The sequence below is a fragment of the Pelobates fuscus genome, chromosome 2 (genome assembly GCF_036172605.1).
Source record: "Pelobates fuscus isolate aPelFus1 chromosome 2, aPelFus1.pri, whole genome shotgun sequence".
Lineage (NCBI taxonomy): Eukaryota > Metazoa > Chordata > Amphibia > Anura > Pelobatidae > Pelobates > Pelobates fuscus.
Window position 1 is genome coordinate 9,761,324 of NC_086318.1, and position 24,407 is coordinate 9,785,730.

At 44.8% G+C, this 24,407-nt stretch overlaps 1 protein-coding gene across 2 annotated transcripts in view; it reads left to right on the top strand.

Annotated features, from left to right (window-relative positions):
* AGBL5 (AGBL carboxypeptidase 5) overlaps positions 1–24,407 on the top strand; it is a 173,479-nt gene that overhangs the window by 37,302 nt on the left and 111,770 nt on the right. For both annotated transcript variants that reach the window (XM_063441915.1, XM_063441916.1), the window contains one exon: positions 16,982–17,176. In XM_063441915.1, coding sequence (XP_063297985.1) covers positions 16,982–17,176 — 195 coding nt within the window. The remainder of the gene's footprint in view (positions 1–16,981; positions 17,177–24,407) is intronic.

Below are 24,407 nucleotides of genomic sequence, written 5' to 3' on the forward strand. Positions count from 1 at the left end.
CAGCTGTACCCTTAGTATACCCTGTGATGCAGAGCCCAGCTGTACCCTTAGTATACCCTGTAATGCAGAGCCCAGCTGTACCCTTAGTATACCCTGTGATGCAGAGCCCAGCTGTACCCTTAGTATACCCTGTAATGCAGAGCCCAGCTGTACCCTTAGTATACCCTGTGATGCAGAGCCCAGCTGTACCCTTAGTATACCCTGTAATGCAGAGCCCAGCTGTACCCTTAGTATACCCTGTGATGCAGAGCCTAGCTGTACCCTTAGTATACCCTGTGAGGCAGAGCCCAGTTGTACCCTTAGTATACCCTGTGAGGCAGAGCCCAGCTGTACCCTTAGTATACCCTGTGAGGCAGAGCCCAGCTGTACCCTTAGTATACCCTGTGAGGCAGAGCCCAGCTGTACCCTTAGTATACCCTGTGAGGCAGAGCCCAGCTGTACCCTTAGTATACCCTGTGATGCAGAGCCCAGTTGTACCCTTAGTATACCCTGTGAGGCAGAGCCCAGCTGTACCCTTAGTATACCCTGTGAGGCAGAGCCCAGCTGTACCCTTAGTATACCCTGTGAGGCAGAGCCCAGCTGTACCCTTAGTATACCCTGTGAGGCAGAGCCTAGCTGTACCCTTAGTATACCCTGTGATGCAGAGCCCAGCTGTACCCTTAGTATACCCTGTGAGGCAGAGCCTAGCTGTACCCTTAGTATACCCTGTGAGGCAGAGCCTAGCTGTACCCTTAGTATACCCTGTGAGGCAGAGCCCAGCTGTACCCTTAGTATACCCTGTGATGCAGAGCCCAGCTGTACCCTTAGTATACCCTGTGAGGCAGAGCCCAGCTGTACCCTTAGTATACCCTGTGAGGCAGAGCCCAGCTGTACCCTTAGTATACCCTGTGATGCAGAGCCCAGCTGTACCCTTAGTATACCCTGTGATGCAGAGCCCAGCTGTACCCTTAGTATACCCTGTAATGCAGAGCCCAGCTGTACCCTTAGTATACCCTGTGATGCAGAGCCCAGCTGTACCCTTAGTATACCCTGTAATGCAGAGCCCAGCTGTACCCTTAGTATACCCTGTGATGCAGAGCCCAGCTGTACCCTTAGTATACCCTGTAATGCAGAGCCCAGCTGTACCCTTAGTATACCCTGTGATGCAGAGCCCAGCTGTACCCTTAGTATACCCTGTGAGGCAGAGCCTAGCTGTACCCTTAGTATACCCTGTGATGCAGAGCCCAGCTGTACCCTTAGTATACCCTGTGAGGCAGAGCCCAGCTGTACCCTTAGTATACCCTGTGAGGCAGAGCCTAGCTGTACCCTTAGTATACCCTGTGATGCAGAGCCCAGCTGTACCCTTAGTATACCCTGTGATGCAGAGCCCAGCTGTACCCTTAGTATACCCTGTGATGCAGAGCCTAGCTGTACCCTTAGTATACCCTGTGATGCAGAGCCCAGCTGTACCCTTAGTATACCCTGTGAGGCAGAGCCTAGCTGTACCCTTAGTATACCCTGTGATGCAGAGCCTAGCTGTACCCTTAGTATACCCTGTGAGGCAGAGCCCAGCTGTACCCTTAGTATACCCTGTGAGGCAGAGCCTAGCTGTACCCTTAGTATACCCTGTGATGCAGAGCCCAGCTGTACCCTTAGTATACCCTGTGAGGCAGAGCCTAGCTGTACCCTTAGTATACCCTGTGAGGCAGAGCCTAGCTGTACCCTTAGTATACCCTGTGAGGCAGAGCCCAGCTGTACCCTTAGTATACCCTGTGATGCAGAGCCCAGCTGTACCCTTAGTATACCCTGTGAGGCAGAGCCCAGCTGTACCCTTAGTATACCCTGTGAGGCAGAGCCCAGCTGTACCCTTAGTATACCCTGTGATGCAGAGCCCAGCTGTACCCTTAGTATACCCTGTGATGCAGAGCCCAGCTGTACCCTTAGTATACCCTGTGAGGCAGAGCCTAGCTGTACCCTTAGTATACCCTGTGATGCAGAGCCCAGCTGTACCCTTAGTATACCCTGTAATGCAGAGCCCAGCTGTACCCTTAGTATACCCTGTGAGGCAGAGCCCAGCTGTACCCTTAGTATACCCTGTGATGCAGAGCCTAGCTGTACCCTTAGTATACCCTGTGATGCAGAGCCCAGCTGTACCCTTAGTATACCCTGTGAGGCAGAGCCCAGCTGTACCCTTAGTATACCCTGTGATGCAGAGCCCAGCTGTACCCTTAGTATACCCTGTGATGCAGAGCCCAGCTGTACCCTTAGTATACCCTGTGAGGCAGAGCCTAGCTGTACCCTTAGTATACCCTGTGATGCAGAGCCCAGCTGTACCCTTAGTATACCCTGTAATGCAGAGCCCAGCTGTACCCTTAGTATACCCTGTGAGGCAGAGCCCAGCTGTACCCTTAGTATACCCTGTGATGCAGAGCCTAGCTGTACCCTTAGTATACCCTGTGATGCAGAGCCCAGCTGTACCCTTAGTATACCCTGTAATGCAGAGCCCAGCTGTACCCTTAGTATACCCTGTGAGGCAGAGCCCAGCTGTACCCTTAGTATACCCTGTGATGCAGAGCCCAGCTGTACCCTTAGTATACCCTGTGAGGCAGAGCCCAGCTGTACCCGTAGTATACCCTGTGATGCAGAGCCCAGCTGTACCCTTAGTATACCCTGTAATGCAGAGCCCAGCTGTACCCTTAGTATACCCTGTGAGGCAGAGCCCAGCTGTACCCTTAGTATACCCTGTGATGCAGAGCCCAGCTGTACCCTTAGTATACCCTGTGAGGCAGAGCCCAGCTGTACCCTTAGTATACCCTGTAATGCAGAGCCCAGCTGTACCCTTAGTATACCCTGTGAGGCAGAGCCCAGCTGTACCCTTAGTATACCCTGTGATGCAGAGCCCAGCTGTACCCTTAGTATACCCTGTGAGGCAGAGCCCAGCTGTACCCGTAGTATACCCTGTGATGCAGAGCCCAGCTGTACCCTTAGTATACCCTGTGAGGCAGAGCCCAGCTGTACCCTTAGTATACCCTGTGAGGCAGAGCCCAGCTGTACCCTTAGTATACCCTGTGATGCAGAGCCTAGCTGTACCCTTAGTATACCCTGTGAGGCAGAGCCTAGCTGTACCCTTAGTATACCCTGTGAGGCAGAGCCTAGCTGTACCCTTAGTATACCCTGTGAGGCAGAGCCCAGCTGTACCCTTAGTATACCCTGTGAGGCAGAGCCCAGCTGTACCCTTAGTATACCCTGTGATGCAGAGCCCAGCTGTACCCTTAGTATACCCTGTGATGCAGAGCCCAGCTGTACCCTTAGTATACCCTGTGATGCAGAGCCCAGCTGTACCCTTAGTATACCCTGTGATGCAGAGCCCAGCTGTACCCTTAGTATACCCTGTGAGGCAGAGCCTAGCTGTACCCTTAGTATACCCTGTGATGCAGAGCCCAGCTGTACCCTTAGTATACCCTGTGATGCAGAGCCCAGCTGTACCCTTAGTATACCCTGTGATGCAGAGCCCAGCTGTACCCTTAGTATACCCTGTGAGGCAGAGCCCAGCTGTACCCTTAGTATACCCTGTGATGCAGAGCCCAGCTGTACCCTTAGTATACCCTGTGATGCAGAGCCCAGCTGTACCCTTAGTATACCCTGTGATGCAGAGCCCAGCTGTACCCTTAGTATACCCTGTGAGGCAGAGCCCAGCTGTACCCTTAGTATACCCTGTGAGGCAGAGCCCAGCTGCTCCCTTAGTATACCCTGTGAGGCAGAGCCCAGCTGTACCCTTAGTATACCCTGTGATGCAGAGCCCAGCTGTACCCTTAGTATACCCTGTGAGGCAGAGCCCAGCTGTACCCTTAGTATACCCTGTGAGGCAGAGCCCAGCTGTACCCTTAGTATACCCTGTGAGGCAGAGCCCAGCTGTACCCTTAGTATACCCTGTGAGGCAGAGCCTAGCTGTACCCTTAGTATACCCTGTGAGGCAGAGCCTAGCTGTACCCTTAGTATACCCTGTGAGGCAGAGCCTAGCTGTACCCTTAGTATACCCTGTGATGCAGAGCCCAGCTGTACCCTTAGTATACCCTGTGAGGCAGAGCCCAGCTGTACCCTTAGTATACCCTGTGAGGCAGAGCCCAGCTGTACCCTTAGTATACCCTGTGAGGCAGAGCCTAGCTGTACCCTTAGTATACCCTGTGAGGCAGAGCCCAGCTGTACCCTTAGTATACCCTGTGATGCAGAGCCCAGCTGTACCCTTAGTATACCCTGTGATGCAGAGCCCAGCTGTACCCTTAGTATACCCTGTGATGCAGAGCCCAGCTGTACCCTTAGTATACCCTGTGAGGCAGAGCCCAGCTGTACCCTTAGTATACCCTGTGATGCAGAGCCCAGCTGTACCCTTAGTATACCCTGTGAGGCAGAGCCCAGCTGTACCCTTAGTATACCCTGTGATGCAGAGCCCAGCTGTACCCTTAGTATACCCTGTGATGCAGAGCCCAGCTGTACCCTTAGTATACCCTGTGAGGCAGAGCCCAGCTGTACCCTTAGTATACCCTGTGATGCAGAGCCCAGCTGTACCCTTAGTATACCCTGTGATGCAGAGCCCAGCTGTACCCTTAGTATACCCTGTGAGGCAGAGCCCAGCTGTACCCTTAGTATACCCTGTGAGGCAGAGCCCAGCTGTACCCTTAGTATACCCTGTGAGGCAGAGCCCAGCTGTACCCTTAGTATACCCTGTGAGGCAGAGCCCAGCTGTACCCTTAGTATACCCTGTGAGGCAGAGCCCAGCTGTACCCTTAGTATACCCTGTGAGGCAGAGCCCAGCTGTACCCTTAGTATACCCTGTGATGCAGAGCCCAGCTGTACCCTTAGTATACCCTGTGAGGCAGAGCCCAGCTGTACCCTTAGTATACCCTGTGAGGCAGAGCCTAGCTGTACCCTTAGTATACCCTGTGAGGCAGAGCCTAGCTGTACCCTTAGTATACCCTGTGAGGCAGAGCCCAGCTGTACCCTTAGTATACCCTGTGAGGCAGAGCCCAGCTGTACCCTTAGTATATTCTGTCCTGCAGACCAAGCTGTACCCTTAGTATACCCTGTGATGCAGAGCCTAGCTGTACCCTTAGTATACCCTGTGAGGCAGAGCCCAGCTGTACCCTTAGTATACCCTGTGAGGCAGAGCCCAGCTGTACCCTTAGTATACCCTGTGAGGCAGAGCCCAGCTGTACCCTTAGTATACCCTGTGAGGCAGAGCCCAGCTGTACCCTTAGTATATTCTGTCCTGCAGACCAAGCTGTACCCTTAGTATACCCTGTGATGCAGAGCCTAGCTGTACCCTTAGTATACCCTGTGAGGCAGAGCCCAGCTGTACCCTTAGTATACCCTGTGAGGCAGAGCCCAGCTGTACCCTTAGTATACCCTGTGATGCAGAGCCCAGCTGTACCCTTAGTATACCCTGTGATGCAGAGCCCAGCTGTACCCTTAGTATACCCTGTGATGCAGAGCCCAGCTGTACCATAGGTATACTATCTGGCAGATCTAATATATTGGGAGCCGCTGCCTTTATCTGGTGTGTCTCCATATACCGTGAGTCTCTACCTCCCATATGTTTAATGCAGCAATTGGTTTTTTTACATATTCTTTGTATGAAAAGACCTTTTCCCTTTTATTTAACGTTTGTATTTGTGTGTAATATAAATAAGTGCCTAATGTTATTCCTGGTTCCTGGAGTTTTATCTGGAATTTATTCTTTCTGTTTTGCACTAAATAAATTCTGTCTAAGATCGCCAGCTTTCTGTGAGTGAGCGTTAATACTCCCCTGAGTGCAGCCGGCTTTCTGTGAGTGAGCGTTAATACTCCCCTGAGTGCAGCCGGCTTTCTGTGAGTCAGCGTTAATACTCCCCTGAGTGCAGCCGGCTTTCTGTGAGTCAGCGTTAATACTCCCCTGAGTGCAGCCGGCTTTCTGTGAGTCAGCGTTAATACTCCCCTGAGTGCAGCCGGCTTTCTGTGAGTCAGCGTTAATACTCCCCCGAGTGCAGCCGGCTTTCTGTGAGTCAGCGTTAATACTCCCCTGAGTGCAGCCGGCTTTCTGTGAGTCAGCGTTAATACTCCCCCGAGTGCAGCCGGCTTTCTGTGTGTCAGCGTTAATACTCCCCTGAGTGCAGCCGGCTTTCTGTGAGTCAGCGTTAATACTCCCCCGAGTGCAGCCGGCTTTCTGTGAGTGAGCATTAACACTCCCCTGAGTGCAGCCGGCTTTCTGTGAGTCAGCATTAACACTCCCCTGAGTGCAGCCGGCTTTCTGTGAGTAAGCATTAACACTCCCCTGAGTGCAGCCGGCTTTCTGTGAGTAAGCATTAACACTCCCCTGAGTGCTGCCGGCTTTCTGTGAGTGAGCATTAACACTCCCCTGAGTGCAGCCGGCTTTCTGTGAGTAAGCATTAACACTCCCCTGAGTGCAGCCGGCTTTCTGTGAGTGAGCATTAACACTCCCCTGAGTGCAGCCGGCTTTCTGTGAGTGAGCATTAACACTCCCCTGAGTGCAGCCGGCTTTCTGTGAGTGAGCATTAACACTCCCCTGAGTGCAGCCGGCTTTCTGTGAGTAAGCATTAACACTCCCCTGAGTGCAGCCGGCTTTCTGTGAGTAAGCATTAACACTCCCCTGAGTGCAGCCAGCTTTCTGTGAGTCAGCGTTAATACTCCCCCGAGTGCAGCCGGCTTTCTGTGAGTGAGCATTAACACTCCCCTGAGTGCAGCCGGCTTTCTGTGAGTGAGAATTAAAACTCCCCTGAGTGCAGCCGGCTTTCTGTGAGTGAGCATTAACACTCCCCTGAGTGCAGCCAACTTGTGAAATATATCAGTGCTCTAATACATCACAATCACTAAATTCCCTTAAGTACCAAGTGTGTCATTGTACATCGTAACAAACCAAGACGTTCCAATATGTAAATTGGATGTAACTCTCATTTACCAAATGGAAGGCTGTATAGAACTGCCAACGCATGCGTTCCTACACCCTTTAATTACTTCCTTTTACGCCCCCTTAATATTCAGTGATGTCGATATTCCCAAACTCAGTCTTATAACGCATAGGAACTATCAGTCAAAGCGCAAACTCTGACCAATAGTTAAGGAGGGGTTACAGGGGTAGTATAGGGCTTGACCCTGAATATATAACTATCAAACAGAAGGAGTGAGAAAAGCTCCCCGTGAGAACGGGGTCCTTAATCTCACAACCACTACCCCCAGTCTTAATATCAAAGCAGTTAAAACAAAGAAAATAACAAAAACTTTAATAGAACAAATATTATCCAAAATGAAGAAAAAAAGTATAATATCAAAAAACACACCACCTATTAAATCACCCCACAAAGTGAGGGTTAAAAACAAAATGATAATAGTATGCGACTGTAAATGTAAACTGGCAGACCAGTATGACTGGGAACCTAATGGAATACAGGCTGCAACAGCAATCAAAAAACTGCTAGTGTATCAAGTTTCTAAGCAAGATTGCAATTGTGGAGATACATAGTTGCTAGTACAGCCTCCCTTGGAACCTCAGCCTACCTGTCACTAATTTGTGCCAGGAGACAGCAAAAAAGCCGAGGGATTCCCCCAATTAAAGCAGTCCCAGGAACAGCTAAAATCTAGTTGTCTCTATAATAACTTCCGATAGTCTTATAACGGTTTAATTCTTGTTGTGCTCATTTCTTGACATATCCAACTGCCTTTTTTTGGTGCTTTGTTGCAGCATTCTGCATTATAACCCTGCCTTCTCTCTTCCACATGTTCCATTCTAAAATACTTCCATAACGTGTGACCGTCCCTCCTGACCTGACGTGGCCAGTGCCATAGTCTAAGCATGTTATAAGGAAAAGGTTTCTGGGAGTTGTAGTTTTGCCAACAGCTTTTATTACTGATTACCCCAAATCTTAGAAATGAGTGCTGTGAGAGCGAGCCATGGGCTAGTTATCTCATTATATAGGTTAGTCACCTGTCCAATCTCTGCAGAGAGATCGCTAACACCTGAGGTGCAATTTAACCCGTGTATCGCTGGTCTAAATGTGTCTGTTCAGTCTCCGTAGATCATAGAGTAAGAGGCTCCTGATGTGGAAACAGCTCAGGCTGATAATGTCACAAAAGAAACATTTTTAAACGATTATCTTTTTAAATTGGGGGCACTTCCAGCTTAATCATTATCAAGGTACCCCCTGATACTCCCGGGGGCCCCTGTAAATCTTCAGCACAGTAATACACGCATATTACCTTGAAGCCTTTCATTCTGCTCGTAGATGTTTGGATACATATCTGAATGCATTATATATGAGCAGAAACGTATGTTCAATCTTCACACATTGCGCTCTGCACAGACGCAGTAACTGCCGCCTGTTGTTTGTGGATTGGTGGGATTGCTTGATGTTCAGCATTGTCCAAAATATATTCACTAATCTAAACCTGGTTCATCTGCATTTACAGGGCCATCCGACGCCAGCCGCAGCCCTCTCATCATCTTACTGTGTGCTGGTCATCCTGTTAAAGGGAAAGTCCTGCCATGTTTTATTGTCACTTTATAAAATGGCTAAAACTCATTTACAGCTCTGTGTTTATCAGATTGTTTTTAACTGTCATTTAGTATACTTTGTGTACCCACAGTGAGAGCATGATTTAAAGCACCATAACCACTACATGATGTAGGGCTGTGAGCGCGGTCCTCTGGTTCTAGATCAAACTGTTTGCAAGTAGTTTATTCAAAACATCAGGAATCCCCAATATGTGAGCCAGTCCCAGGGGAGAGTGCCTACATTGCACCATAACTAGTACAACATAATTTAGTGGGGATAGAAGTGGCAGATGTCTTTACAATGTACAAAGTGGGGAATAGTTTATTAATTGATTGACAAATTACAGGAAATCCTCAGTTTAAACACGGATATGGAGCTAATCAATAAAGGGGATTTGTATGTTTTATGTATTATTGTGCCAGGGATAATTCGATTAAAGTCCCCCCCCACCCCAGTTATATATAATTGTATATATAATTGTATATTGTCATTCGGAAAGTTGGTTATAAAGAAAGGATTTTGTTTCACCCACTCCTACCTGTGCTGTATCTCCGTCCCATTGTCTGTAACAGTCCGTGCACAGAGCGGTCTCTTGGACTTTCCCTTTCAGGCATCGCTTCTCATGTCAGTGTTTCTCCATTTCACTGTCCTGATATCTCACTAACATGCCGAGTTCATGTGTGCATTCTTTGCTCTCTGTGCTCTGATAATAAAATCTTTTTTGATCCACCTTTGTCGACTCCTGTTTGATTATTTTCTTTACTAATCAAAAAATATGGTACATTCATGTTCCTTTCAAGCATTTCTCTTTTACCACTCATGTTGTGTTCCTTCTTCCTGCCCTATTGTTCCCTATTCTCAGAGCTCCGTTAGGTGTGTGTGTATAGGACTCCACAGTAATAAAACTCACTGTTATGTGCAATCACAGAGCTCCACAGCAATAAAACTCACTGTAATGTGTGATCACAGAGCTCCACAGCAATAAAACTCATTGTAATGTGCAATCACAGAGCTCCACAGCAATAAGTCACTGTAATGTGCAATCAGAGCTCCACAGCAATAAAAGTCACTGTAATGTGCGATCACAGAGCTCCACAGGAATAAAACTCATATGGGTTTATTCACTAAATACATTGTTCTAGTTAATTGAAAATGTAAAAACTCAATTTAGGCAAAACCGTGATTTGGAAAATCCTCCTAATCCGCAACTTGGCTATTTAGCCAAAATTTTGCAGGTCACTTTTCAATTCAATAAAGTTAAGTGTATAAACCCAGTAGTTATCTGTTGTTACTCATATAACTCAGTAAGTCAGAGGTCCATCAAGCTTCATCTATACGCCCTCTGCATGGCAACTCACAATGTTCCTCTACACATCTTCATCTACACACCCTCTGTGTGGTAACTCACAACGTTCCTCTACACATCTTCATCTGTACACACTCTGCGTGGTTTCTCACAACATTACTCTACACATCATCATCTAGACACCCCCTGCGTGGCATCTCACAGCGTTCCTTTGCACACCTTCATCTAGTTACCCTTTGCGTGGTATCTCACAACGTTCCTCTACATATCTTCATCTAGATACCCTTTGCATGGTATCTCACAACGTTCCTCTACATATCTTCATCTAGACACCCTCTGCGTGGTAACTCACAACGTTCCTTTGCACACCTTCATCTAGTTACCCTTTGCGTGGTATCTCACAACGTTCCTCTACATATCTTCATCTAGACACCCTCTGCGTGGTAACTCACAACGTTCCTCTACACATCTTCATCAAGACACCCTCTGCATGGTAACTCAAAACGTTCCTCTACACATCTTTATCTATACACCCTCTGCGTGGTATCTCACAACGTTCCTCTACACATCTTTATCTATACACCCTCTGCGTGGTATCTCACAACGTTCCTCTACATAGCTTCATCTAGACACCCTCTGCGTGGTGTCTCACAAGGTTCCTCTACACATCCTTATCTGTACACAATCAGCTTGGTATCTCACAACCTTCCTCTTCACATCTTCATCTAGACACCCTCTGCATGGCATCTCACAACTTTCCTCTACACATCTACATCTAGACTGTGAGGATATTTATGGGGTGATAAATATTACAAATAATATTTTTATAAAAATTATCAAAACTTAATTTAATTTTTATTATATCAAAAATTTATATCCTGGCACTGTTCCCTAAATAATGATAATATAAAGCTGAGAATTACTCATGATTTTAATTCTCTTAGATACTAGAGGAAGTTTCACCAGATGATTTTTACTTCACACAGTAATCACAAATTAATTATAAAAATATAATTTATTGTGACAATAATAATGAAGTTAATAATATGTAACATGCGTGACAATAATCAGTGAATATTTAGGTATAACATAAGTATACAATTTGGCAATGGTTTCAACACAATACAGACAGCTAAAAGCAACTAGTTGTCAACAGTTTAAGATTTACAACAGGACACTGTTTAGAAATCACTTCACAGAGAAGACACAACTTAACAGCAGCGCAGCGTAAAGCAATAAAAACTGTGTCTGACAGTCAGATCACACTGAATTAACTCTTCCACTGCTGGCTACAATCCTCATAGTCAAGATATCCTATTATATTGCAAGTAATCCTCACACCAGATCATTTGACCATTCCCCTGTCCATCCAGTAAGAATAATTCTACCAGATTTTATGTTTCAGAATTTTAACTTTCCTTATTAAGATTCACTATCGTATATCAGAACAAGTCAATACCTCTGGATACAAATTTGGTATGCCAACATTTGGCAAATTTACCGTTAATATATCGTTATCTTTATTCCACCTGCAGGAATGGAATTTTTATAACCATATATTCCTTAGCTAATTATGATTTTTAATAATTGAAATCTGATTAATATTTATCCAGATATATATTCCTGCTATTAGTAAACATTTATTAATTTAATTAAATAAAACCAGCATAATTACCAGTTAGGTTGTAATTTTCTTTTAGATGTGTAGATATATTCCAGGAATTTCGAATGCAAGTATGATGAGAGGATTGTATGAAAATATATAAAAGTTTTCCGTTCTGACGTTGTTAGTTGGAAAAGAGAATACTAAGAATTAGGTGTGTCCAAGAGAGTGTTGAGTTTCTTGAGTACAGTCCAAGAGTTAGAATGTGTAAGTCCCCAAAAGTTTGAGAATCAGAATATGTTTCAGAGTTCGAATATCCCTCTCTTCCCTTTGTACTTACTTTTAAAGGGGCAAATTCTCTGCACGTCACTAGTCGATAGAACCAAGTGACGTGCAGAGAATAGGTGTGTCTTCCCTTCAGACTATCATCTAGTTTTGGTCTGTAGATGGCGCAATTACATCACCAAAAATTCTTGTCAGGGGGTCCATTTACCTCTTTGTGATGCTTTTTATGTCATTTTTGGTTATCTTTATGTTTGCTATAAATCACAGAATATGTCAACTTCAAAGACTTTGGTTCAATCTTACCCAGTCTTGGTGTCTGCAATTTGGTGTCATAATTTTTGAATTGACATCTCCTAACCTTAATTTCACCCCTTTCTTACAATGAAACTATTAATGTTCCGTAAAATTTTTTTTTATAAAGTAAAATTAATTACTTAGTGTTATCTGTCATTGGTGTCTGGTTTTCTTGTGTGAAACTGTGTTTAAGATTATCTATACTCCACTAACATTAGTAAATAATATGATATTTCTTAATTGATATTTATCCATGAATAGTCTATATTATTAACATAATACTAATTATATATATGATTACTATAATATAGTAAGTTATAAGTGGATAGTGTGTATATGTATACATTTGTCTCTGGGTTAGTCGTAGCATTCCATCCCACTTTCACTCTTAGACATCATGCCTTATCTCATGTTTTATCTATGTTTACATTAGTCGCATTCCTTAGCTCAGACTTGAATGAATAGAGTGATAGAGAGAGAAATCTTGTGTCTGTCTTAGCCTTGTAATACAAAATGGAGTCACCTCTGTGCTGAGGGTGACTGGCAGTATACATGTTTAATTTCTGTCTTAACACAAAATGTCTGCTGATATAAATATACTGACAAGACACTGTATGTGTGGTATCTCACAACATATCTTCATCTGTACACCCTCTGCGTGGTAACTCACAACGTTCCTCTACACATCTTCATATGTACACCCTTTGCGTGGTATCTCACAACGTTGCTCTACACATCTTCATTTAGACATCCTCTGCGTGGCATCTCACAACGTTCCTCTACACATCATCTATACACCCTCTGCGTGGTATCTCACAACATTCCTCTTCACATCTTCATCTGTACACATTCAGCTTGGTATCTCACAACGTTCCTCTTCCCATCTTCATCTGTACACACTCCGCTTGGTATCTCACAACGTTCCTCTTCACATCTTTATCTAGACACGCTCTGCATGGCATCTCACAACGTTCCTCTACACATCTTCATCTAGACACCCCCTGCGTCGTATCTCACAACGTTCTTTTACACATCTTCATCTAGACACCATCTGTGTGGTATCTCACAATGTTCCTATACACATTTTCATCCCCCCGTCGCATGCCTAGCACATCCCTCTCTTACCTTCTTGGTTCCCCATGTCACATGCCTAGCACATTCCTCTGCTACCTTCTTGGTCTCCCCGTCGCATGCCTAGTCCATCCCTCTCCTGCCTTTTTAGCGCCCCCCCCCCCCCCATCGCATACCTCTGCGTGGCATCTGACACCATTCTTCTACACATCTTCATCTAGACACATTCAGCTTGGTATCTCACAACGTTTCTCCACACATCTTCATCTATACACTCTCTGAGTGGTATCTTACAACGTTCCTCTACACATCTTCATTTAGACACCTACTGCTTGGCATCTCACAATGTTCCTATACACATCTTCATCTATACACCCTCTGCGTGGTAACTCACAACGTTCCTCTACACATCTTCATCTATGCACCCTCTGCGTGGTATCTCACAACGTTCCTCTACACATCTTCATCTAGATACTATGTGTGGTATCTCACAACGTTCCTCTACACATTTTCATCTGTACACACTCTGCGTGGTTTCTCACAACATTACTCTACACATCATCATCTAGACACCCCCTGCGTGGCATCTCACAACGTTCCTTTGCACACCTTCATCTAGTTACCCTCTGCATGGCTTCTCACAACATTCCTCCACACATCTTCATCTAGACACCCTCTGCGTGGTATCTCACAACAGTGATTACTGTGCTTGCACGTTGCTTCCCAATGCTCCTCTACGAGAAGAATTCTGTTGGCCGGGAAATCATCAGTCCAGGTACACTCAACAACACTCCAGCATTCTAAATAAATGTATTTAATAATGTATTTATAACGCTGGAGTGTTTCTTTAATTTTTTTCTAACCAGGTTCCACTGCAGGAAGGATACACAGGCTACATAATCAAAAACAAGTTGCAACAAAAGGCTCCAGACAAATGTTTGTGTACATGAAGCAGAATCAATAACAGAACTAAAATGAAGAGTTAAACGGTCACTCTCACAGTATAGAATCTAGTTCTCGGGTAACAAAAACACTCGGGATTCATGCATTTCTCAGTTCTAAGGTCTTTGAAAGCTACCACAACTAATTGGCATATCAATGCAAAGAATATCCTACACCCAGATTGGCTCCCAACTGTCACATAACTCTAAGGAGGCATCCCTCGATTAGTGACATATTTGTGCATGCAACCGTTGCATGCCTAGCACATCCCTCTGCTACCTTCCTGGTCTCCCCATCGCATGCCTAGCCCATCCCTCTCCTGCCTTCTTGGTCGCCCCCCCCCCCGTCGCATGCCTAGCACATCCTTTTCCTGCCTTCTTGGTTTCCCCCGTCGCATGCCTGGCACATCCCTCTCCTGCCTTCCTGGTTCCCCCGTTGCATGCCTAGCACATCCCTCTCCTACCTTCTTGGTCCCCCCGTCGCATGCCTAGCACATCCCTCTTCTACCTTCTTGGTTCCCCCATTGCATACCTAGCACACCCCTCTCCTACCTTCTTGGTCCCCCTGTCGCATGCCTAGCACATCCCTCTCCTACCTTCTTGGTCCCCCTGTCGCATGCCTAGCACATCGCTCTCCTACCTTCTTGGTCCCCCCGTTGCATGCCTAGCACATCCCTCTCCTACCTTCTTGGTCCCCCCGTCGTATGCCTAGCACATCCTTCTACCTACTTGGTCCCCTGTCGCATGCCTAGCACATCCATCTCCTACCTTCTTGGTTCCCGTTGCATGCCTAACACATCCCTCTCCTCCCTTCTTGTTCCCCCTGTCGCATGCCTAGCACATCCCTCTCTTCCCTTCTTGGTCCCCCCGTCGCATACCTAGCATATCCCTCTCCTGCCTTCTTGGTTCACCCCGTCGCATGCCTAGCACATCCCTCTCCTGCCTTCTTGGTCCCCCCATCGCATGCCTAGCACATCCTTCTGCTACCTTCTTGGTCCCCCGTCGCATGCCTAGCACATCCCTCTCCTGCCTTCTTGGTTCCCCCCGTCGCATGCCTAGCACATCCCTCTCCTGCCTTCTTGGTCCCCCCATCGCATACCTAGCACATCCCTCTCCTGCCTTCTTGGTTCCCCCCGTCGCATACCTAGCATTTCCCTCTCCTGCCTTCTTGGTTCACCCCACCACATGCCTAGCACATCTCTCTCCTACTTTCTTGGTCCCCTCCGTCGCATGTGTGCCTTCTTGTTGTCGTCCCCCCCCCCATCCCCTGTGTTCAGTAGCCTTACTAATTCCAAGTTATTAGAGGTAACACAGCTGGGAATAAACTACATATCCCATAAAGCCCTGCCTGAAAAAGGTTTATGGAATAAATAAAATCCCATAGACCAGAATTAGAGGCTGTTGATTTGTAATGCATTGATCCAGGTCTGAGAAGGGTCTGTCTGCTGTTGTTTTAAGACCTTTTTAAAGGCAAGTATTATCATCACTTTTCTATTCATGTTTAATATATGTAATGTATTTTTTATATAATAATTGGGGATCCCATTTAATGCTAAACAAGAGTCCCCAGCATCCCTTCCCCTTCTGTGCTGCTTGTACTGATGAGGAAGCATTAGCCTGAGCAACAATGGACAATTGTGATTGGCTGAGTATGTCAGCTGACTGCTTTCAGCCTATCACAGTGCCTATCACAGTGCCCATTACAGGTATGAATTGTTATGGCTACAAGGAAGTGTTCAAGCTCTGCTTTAGCCACACCTCCAGTGGGGGCTGGCTGTGGGTAGGCAGTGACCCTTTTTAATGCTAATTGAATTTTTTTTACATTGAATGGAGGCTCAGAGCCAGGGGACTCCAGGCACTATAACCAATGAGAGGAAATGGTATAGTGTCTATAGTGTCCCTTTACATTAGAGGAATCTAAGAACCAGCTTCATTAATAGAATTACATTTCAGATGGGCACGGGGTTAATTAGGTAATTAAAAATTACCCCAATAATGTAACATTACCTTACTCCTTGATTTGTGAACAATCTGTTTAGCTGCCATCTAAGTTAATATTAACAATTAAGTGACTGATGCTGTAAAGTGACATCCAATCTTGATAACGGGGCAGTATATAGTTGTGGTACTTTGCTATAGAGGGAGGGGACACTGGGCTCCCTGTCTCAGCTATGTTAGACCATGTAGGATTCTGGGACTCTCCATAGTTGGCTGTAGTGGCAACTGTGATATATACTATCCAATGGAGAATATTTCTAGAGAGAATGGACATTTGTGGATTTGATGCGCCACATACTGCAGATTAAGTAGAATATTGTCATCTGTCACTGATTACCCACTAATCATTAATGTGGTTACTGTGCCAGTCCCTCTATAGCTTCCCCCAACAATCTGTTACAGAATTGTGTTTTTAAAATTTCGATCATGTCTCAGCACTTTATTGACTGAATTAAGAATCTTTTCTGTTAAGCGGCTCTAGGACGTACTTGGAATCCAGAGTAATCTAAATGTACCTTTCATGGTTTAATACTTGGTTATTATTATGGTTTCCTTATCATACGATGAATGTGTCTCTATATTTTTATAATTAAAGCTTGGAACGTCTTTGCCTGGTACAGGTTTCTACCAGCTTCATTTAGATTTATGTAGAGTTAGACCTTTTATAAGAATTCAAAGTTCTTCTAGCTCCCTCTATTATTGATGCCCTTACATCCTTGCGAGAAACTTTCTCTTGATTGTAACTCCTGTGAATGAATGTCACGGTCACCACACTTTCCTTGAACCCCATATGTTCTTTGTATTGTATTCTTCTCATGCAATGTTGACTACAATCTGTAGGTTGTTTAAATGTAGCTCCACATACAGTGTTTTTTTTTTTTTTTTGCCTGCTTGTTGTGTGTGTTCAGAAGAAGTTTGGAATATGTACCGTTCTCCATTATATACTTGTTCTTTTTCTTAGAAACACGAGCTCAGGATAAAAGACGTCAGCATCACCAGTCATTACTACGTGCTGCAGTCCACAGCCCTACAAAAAACCAGCACCGTACCTGCAACTATGCTCCCCATATCGCTCATTCATCAAGTCCTTTGGCTCCAAGAATCTCAACGAAGCAGAAACCATCGAACCCTGTACCGATTACTCTCAGTATGTCAGGTCTGTATGCCATCCAACGCTCCATCCCGTCTAAAGGAGCAGTGTCCCGCAAGCAGACGATGATAAAGTAAAGCAGAGTGTGAGAGACCCTTGGAGTGGAAAATGATAAAGTAAAGCAGAGTGGGAGAGACCGGTGGAGAGGAAAATAATAGAGTAAAAGCAGAGTATGAGAGACCCTTGGAGAGGAAGATAATAGAGTAAAAGCAGAGTGTGAGAGACCCGTGGAGAGGAAGATAATAGAGTAAAAGCAGAGTGTGAGAGACCCGTGGAGAGGAAGATGATAGAGTAAAAGCAGAGTATGAGAGACCCTTGGAGAGGAAGAAAATACAGTAAAAGCAGAGTATGAGAGACCCTTGGAGAGGAAGATAATAGAGTAAAAGCAGAGTGTGAGAGACCCGTGGAGAGGAAGATAATAGAGTAAAAGCAGAGTGTGAGAGACCCGTGGAGAGGAAGATGATAGAGTAAAAGCAGAGTATGAGAGACCCTTGGAGAGGAAGATAATAGAGTAAAAGCAGAGTATGAGAGACCCGTGGAGAGGAAGATAATAGAGTAAAAGCAGAGTGTGAGAGACCCGTGGAGAGGAAGATAATAGAGTAAAAGCAGAGTATGAGAGACCCTTGGAGAGGAAGATAATAGAGTAAAAGCAGAGTATGAGAGACCCGTGGAGAGGAAGATAATAGAGTAAAAGCAGAGTATGAGAGACCCGTGGAGAGGAAGATAATAGAGTAAAAGCAGAGTATGGGAGACCCTTGGAGAGGAAGATAATAGAGTAAAAGCAGAGTGTGAGAGACCCGTGGAGAGGAAGATAATAGAGTAAAAGCAGAGCATGAGAGACCTTTGGATAGGAAGATAATAGAGTAAAAGCAGAGTATGAGAGACCCTTGGAGAGGAAGATAATAGAGTAAAAGCAGAGTATGGGAGACCCTTGGAGAGGAATATAATAGAGTAAAAGCAGAGTATGAGAGACCCTTGGAGAGGAAGATAATAGAGTAAAAGCAGACTGTGGAGAGACCTGTGGAGAGGAAGATAATAGAGTAAAAGCAGAGTGTGAGAGACCCGTGGAGAGGAAGATAATAGAGTAAAAGCAGAGTATGAGAGACCCTTGGAGAGGAAGATAATAGAGTAAAAGCAGAGTATGAGAGACCCATGGAGAGGAAGATAATAGAGTAAAAGCAGAGTATGGGAGACCCTTGGAGAGGAAGATAATAGAGTAAAAGCAGAGTATGAGAGACCCTTGGAGAGGAAGAAAATACAGTAAAAGCAGAGTATGAGAGACCCTTGGAGAGGAAGATAATAGAGTAAAAGCAGAGTATGAGAGACCCTTGGAGAGGAAGATAATAGAGTAAAAGCAGAGTGTGAGAGACCCGTGGAGAGGAAGATGATAGAGTAAAAGCAGAGTATGAGAGACCCTTGGAGAGGAAGATAATAGAGTAAAAGCAGAGTATGAGAGACCTGTGGAGAGGAAGATAATAGAGTAAAAGCAGAGTGTGAGAGACCCGTGGAGAGGAAGATAATAGAGTAAAAGCAGAGTGTGAGAGACCCATGGAGAGGAAGATGATAGAGTAAAAGCAGAGTATGAGAGACCCTTGGAGAGGAAGATAATAGAGTAAAAGCAGAGTATGAGAGACCCGTGGAGAGGAAGATAATAGAGTAAAAGCAGAGTATGAGAGACCCTTGGAGAGGAAGATAATAGAGTAAAAGCAGAGTATGAGAGACCCGTGGAGAGGAAGATAATAGAGTAAAAGCAGAGTATGGGAGACCCTTGGAGAGGAAGATAATAGAGTAAAAGCAGAGTATGAGAGACCCTTGGAGAGGAAGATAATAGAGTAAAAGCAGAGTATGAGAGACCCTTGGAGAGGAAGATAATAGAGTAAAAGCAGAGTGTGAGAGACCCGTGGAGAGGAAGATAATAGAGTAAAAGCAGACTGTGGAGAGGAAGATAATAGAGTAAAAGCAGACTGTGGAGAGACCCTTGGAGAGGAAGATAATAGAGTAAAAGCAGCGGATGGGAGACCTGTGGAGAGGAAGATAATAGAGTAAAAGCAGAGTATGAGAGACCCGTGGAGAGGAAGATAATAGAGTAAAAGCAGAGTATGAGAGACCCTTGGAGAGAAAGATAATAGAGTAAAAGCAGAGTATGAGAGACCCTTGGAGAGGAAGATAATAGAGTAAAAGCAGAGTATGAGAGACCATTGGAGAGGAAGATAACAGAGTAAAAGCAGAGTATGAGAGACCCTTGGAGAGGAAGATAATAGAGTAAAAGCAGAGTATGAGAGACCCGTGGAGAGGAAGATAATAGAGTAAAAGCAGAGTGTGAGAGACCCGTGGAGAGGAAGATAATAGAGTAAAAGCAGAGTATGAGAGACCCTTGGAGAGGAAGATAATAGAGTAAAAGCAGAGTATGAGAGACCCTTGGAGAGGAAGATAATAGAGTAAAAGCAGAGTATGAGAGACCCTTGGAGAGGAAGATAATAGAGTAAAAGCAGAGTGTGAGAGACCCGTGGAGAGGAAGATGATAGAGTAAAAGCAGAGTATGAGAGACCCTTGGAGAGGAAGATAATAGAGTAAAAGCAGAGTATGAGAGACCCGTGGAGAGGAAGATAATAGAGTAAAAGCAGAGTATGAGAGACCCGTGGAGAGGAAGATAATAGAGTAAAAGCAGAGTATGGGAGACCCTTGGAGAGGACGATAATAGAGTAAAAGCAGAGCATGAGAGACCTTTGGAGAGGAAGATAATAGAGTAAAAGCAGACTGTGGAGAGACCTGTGGAGAGGAAGATAATAGAGTAAAAGCAGACTATGAGAGACCCTTGGAGAGGAAGATAATAGAGTAAAAGCAGAGTATGAGAGACCCTTGGAGAGGAAGATAATAGAGTAAAAGCAGAGTATGAGAGACCCTTGGAGAGGAAGATAGTAGAGTAAAAGCAGAGTGTGAGAGACCCGTGGAGAGGAAGATGATAGAGTAAAAGCAGAGTATGAGAGACCCTTGGAGAGGAAGATAATAGAGTAAAAGCAGAGTATGAGAGACCCTTGGAGAGGAAGATAATAGAGTAAAAGCAGAGTATGAGAGACCCTTGGAGAGGAAGATAATAGAGTAAAAGCAGAGTATGAGAAACCCTTGGAGAGGAAGATAATAGAGTAAAAGCAGAGTATGAGAGACCCGTGGAGAGGAAGATAATAGAGTAAAAGCAGAGTATGAGAGACCCGTGGAGAGGAAGATAATAGAGTAAAAGCAGAGTATGAGAGACCCTTGGAGAGGAAGATAATAGAGTAAAAGCAGAGTATGAGAGACCCTTGGAGAGGAAGATAATAGAGTAAAAGCAGAGTATGAGAGACCCTTGGAGAGGAAGATAATAGAGTAAAAGCAGACTGTGGAGAGACCTGTGGAGAGGAAGATAATAGAGTAAAAGCAGACTGTGGAGAGACCCTTGGAGAGGAAGATAATAGAGTAAAAGCAGCGTATGGGAGACCTGTGGAGAGGAAGATAATAGAGTAAAAGCAGAGTATGAGAGACCCTTGGAGAGGAAGATAATAGAGTAAAAGCAGAGTATGAGAGACCAGTGGAGAGGAAGATAACAGAGTAAAAGCAGAGTATGAGAGACCCTTGGAGAGGAAGATAATAGAGTAAAAGCAGAGTATGAGACACCAGTGGAGAGGAAGATAACAGAGTAAAAGCAGAGTGTGAGAGACCAGTGGAGAGGAAGATAACAGAGTAAAAGCAGAGTGTGAGAGACCCGTGGAGAGGAAGATAATGGAGTAAAAGCAGAGTATGAGAGACCCTTGGAGAGGAAGATAATAGAGTAAAAGCAGAGTATGAGAGACCCTTGGAGAGGAAGATAATAGAGTAAAAGCAGAGTATGAGAGACCCTTGGAGAGGAAGATAATAGAGTAAAAGCAGAGTATGAGAGACCCTTGGAGAGGAAGATAATAGAGTAAAAGCAGAGTATGAGAGATCCGTGGAGAGGAAGATAATAGAGTAAAAGCAGAGTATGAGAGACCCGTGGAGAGGAAGATAATAGAGTAAAAGCAGAGTATGAGAGACCCGTGGAGAGGAAGATAATACAGTAAAAGCAGAGTATGAGAGACCCTTGGAGAGGAAGATAATACAGTAAAAGCAGAGTATGAGAGACCCTTGGAGAGGAAGATAATAGAGTAAAAGCAGAGTATGAGAGACCCGTGGAGAGGAAGATAATAGAGTAAAAGCAGAGTATGAGAGACCCGGGGAGAGGAAGATAATAGAGTAAAAGCAGAGTATGGGAGACCCTTGGAGAGGAAGATAATAGAGTAAAAGCAGAGTATGAGAGACCCTTGGAGAGGAAGATAATAGAGTAAAAGCAGAGTGGGAGAGACCGGTGGAGAGGAAAATAATAGAGTAAAAGCAGAGTATGAGAGACCCTTGGAGAGGAAGAAAATACAGTAAAAGCAGAGTATGAGAGACCCTTGGAGAGGAAGATAATAGAGTAAAAGCAGAGTATGAGAGACCCTTGGAGAGGAAGATAATAGAGTAAAAGCAGAGTATGAGAGACCCGTGGAGAGGAAGATAATAGAGTAAAAGCAGAGTGTGAGAGACCCGTGGAGAGGAAGATAATAGAGTAAAAGCAGAGTATGAGAGACCCTTGGAGAGGAAGATGATAGAGTAAAAGCAGAGTATGAGAGACCCTTGGAGAGGAAGATAATAGAGTAAAAGCAGAGTATGAGAGACCCTTGGAGAGGAAGATAATAGAGTAAAAGCAGAGTATGAGAGACCCGTGGAGAGGAAGATAATAGAGTAAAAGCAGAGTATGGGAGACCCTTGGAGAGGAAGATAATAGAGTAAAAGCAGAGTGTGAGAGACCCGTGGAGAGGAAGATAATAGAGTAAAAGCAGAGCATGAGAGACCTTTGGATAGGAAGATAATAGAGTAAAAGCAGAGTATGAGAGACCCTTGGAGAGGAAGATAATAGAGTAAAAGCAGAGTATGGGAGACCCTTGGAGAGGAATATAATAGAGTAAAAGCAGAGTATGAGAGACCCTTGGAGAGGAAGATAATAGAGTAAAAGCAGACTGTGGAGAGACCTGTGGAGAGGAAGATAATAGAGTAAAAGCAGAGTATGAGAGACCCTTGGAGAGGAAGATAATAGAGTAAAAGCAGAGTATGAGAGACCCGTGGAGAGGAAGATAATAGAGTAAAAGCAGAGTGTGAGAGACCCGTGGAGAGGAAGATGATAGAGTAAAAGCAGAGTATGAGAGACCCTTGGAGAGGAAGATAATAGAGTAAAAGCAGAGTATGAGAGACCCGTGGAGAGGAAGATAATAGAGTAAAAGCAGAGTATGGGAGACCCTTGGAGAGGAAGATAATAGAGTAAAAGCAGAGTATGAGAGACCCTTAGAGAGGAAGAAAATACAGTAAAAGCAGAGTATGAGAGACCCTTGGAGAGGAAGATAATAGAGTAAAAGCAGAGTATGAGAGACCCTTGGAGAGGAAGATAATAGAGTAAAAGCAGAGTATGAGAGACCCTTGGAGAGGAAGATAATAGAGTAAAAGCAGAGTATGAGAGACCTGTGGAGAGGAAGATAATAGAGTAAAAGCAGAGTGTGAGAGACCCGTGGAGAGGAAGATAATAGAGTAAAAGCAGAGTATGAGAGACCCTTGGAGAGGAAGATAATAGAGTAAAAGCAGAGTATGAGAGACCTGTGGAGAGGAAGATAATAGAGTAAAAGCAGAGTGTGAGAGACCCGTGGAGAGGAAGATAATAGAGTAAAAGCAGAGTATGAGAGACCATTGGAGAGGAAGATAATAGAGTAAAAGCAGAGTATGAGAGACCCGTGGAGAGGAAGATAATAGAGTAAAAGCAGAGTATGAGAGACCCTTGGAGAGGAAGATAATAGAGTAAAAGCAGAGTATGAGAGACCCGTGGAGAGGAAGATAATAGAGTAAAAGCAGAGTATGGGAGACCCTTGGAGAGGAAGATAATAGAGTAAAAGCAGAGTATGAGAGACCCTTGGAGAGGAAGATAATAGAGTAAAAGCAGACTGTGGAGAGACCTGTGGAGAGGAAGATAATAGAGTAAAAGCAGACTGTGGAGAGACCCTTGGAGAGGAAGATAATAGAGTAAAAGCAGCGGATGGGAGACCTGTGGAGAGGAAGATAATAGAGTAAAAGCAGAGTATGAGAGACCCTTGGATAGGAAGATAATAGAGTAAAAGCAGAGTATGAGAGACCCTTGGAGAGGAAGATAATAGAGTAAAAGCAGAGTGTGAGAGACCCGTGGAGAGGAAGATGATAGAGTAAAAGCAGAGTATGAGAGACCCTTGGAGAGGAAGATAATAGAGTAAAAGCAGAGTATGAGAGACCCGTGGAGAGGAAGATAATAGAGTAAAAGCAGAGTATGAGAGACCCGTGGAGAGGAAGATAATAGAGTAAAAGCAGAGTATGGGAGACCCTTGGAGAGGAAGATAATAGAGTAAAAGCAGAGCATGAGAGACCTTTGGAGAGGAAGATAATAGAGTAAAAGCAGAGTTTGAGAGACCCTTGGAGAGGAAGATAATAGAGTAAAAGCAGAGTATGGGAGACCCTTGGAGAGGAATATAATAGAGTAAAAGCAGAGTATGAGAGACCCTTGGAGAGGAAGATAATAGAGTAAAAGCAGACTGTGGAGAGACCTGTGGAGAGGAAGATAATAGAGTAAAAGCAGACTATGAGAGACCCTTGGAGAGGAAGATAATAGAGTAAAAGCAGAGTATGAGAGACCCTTGGAGAGGAAGATAATAGAGTAAAAGCAGAGTTTGAGAGACCCTTGGAGAGGAAGATAATAGAGTAAAAGCAGAGTATGGGAGACCCTTGGAGAGGAATATAATAGAGTAAAAGCAGAGTATGAGAGACCCTTGGAGAGGAAGATAATAGAGTAAAAGCAGACTATGAGAGACCCTTGGAGAGGAAGATAATAGAGTAAAAGCAGAGTATGAGAGACCCTTGGAGAGGAAGATAATAGAGTAAAAGCAGCGTATGGGAGACCTGTGGAGAGGAAGATAATAGAGTAAAAGCAGAGTATGAGAGACTCTTGGAGAGGAAGATAATAGAGTAAAAGCAGAGTATGAGAGACCAGTGGAGAGGAAGATAACAGAGTAAAAGCAGAGTATGAGAGACCCTTGGAGAGGAAGATAATAGAGTAAAAGCAGAGTATGAGACACCAGTGGAGAGGAAGATAACAGAGTAAAAGCAGAGTGTGAGAGACCAGTGGAGAGGAAGATAA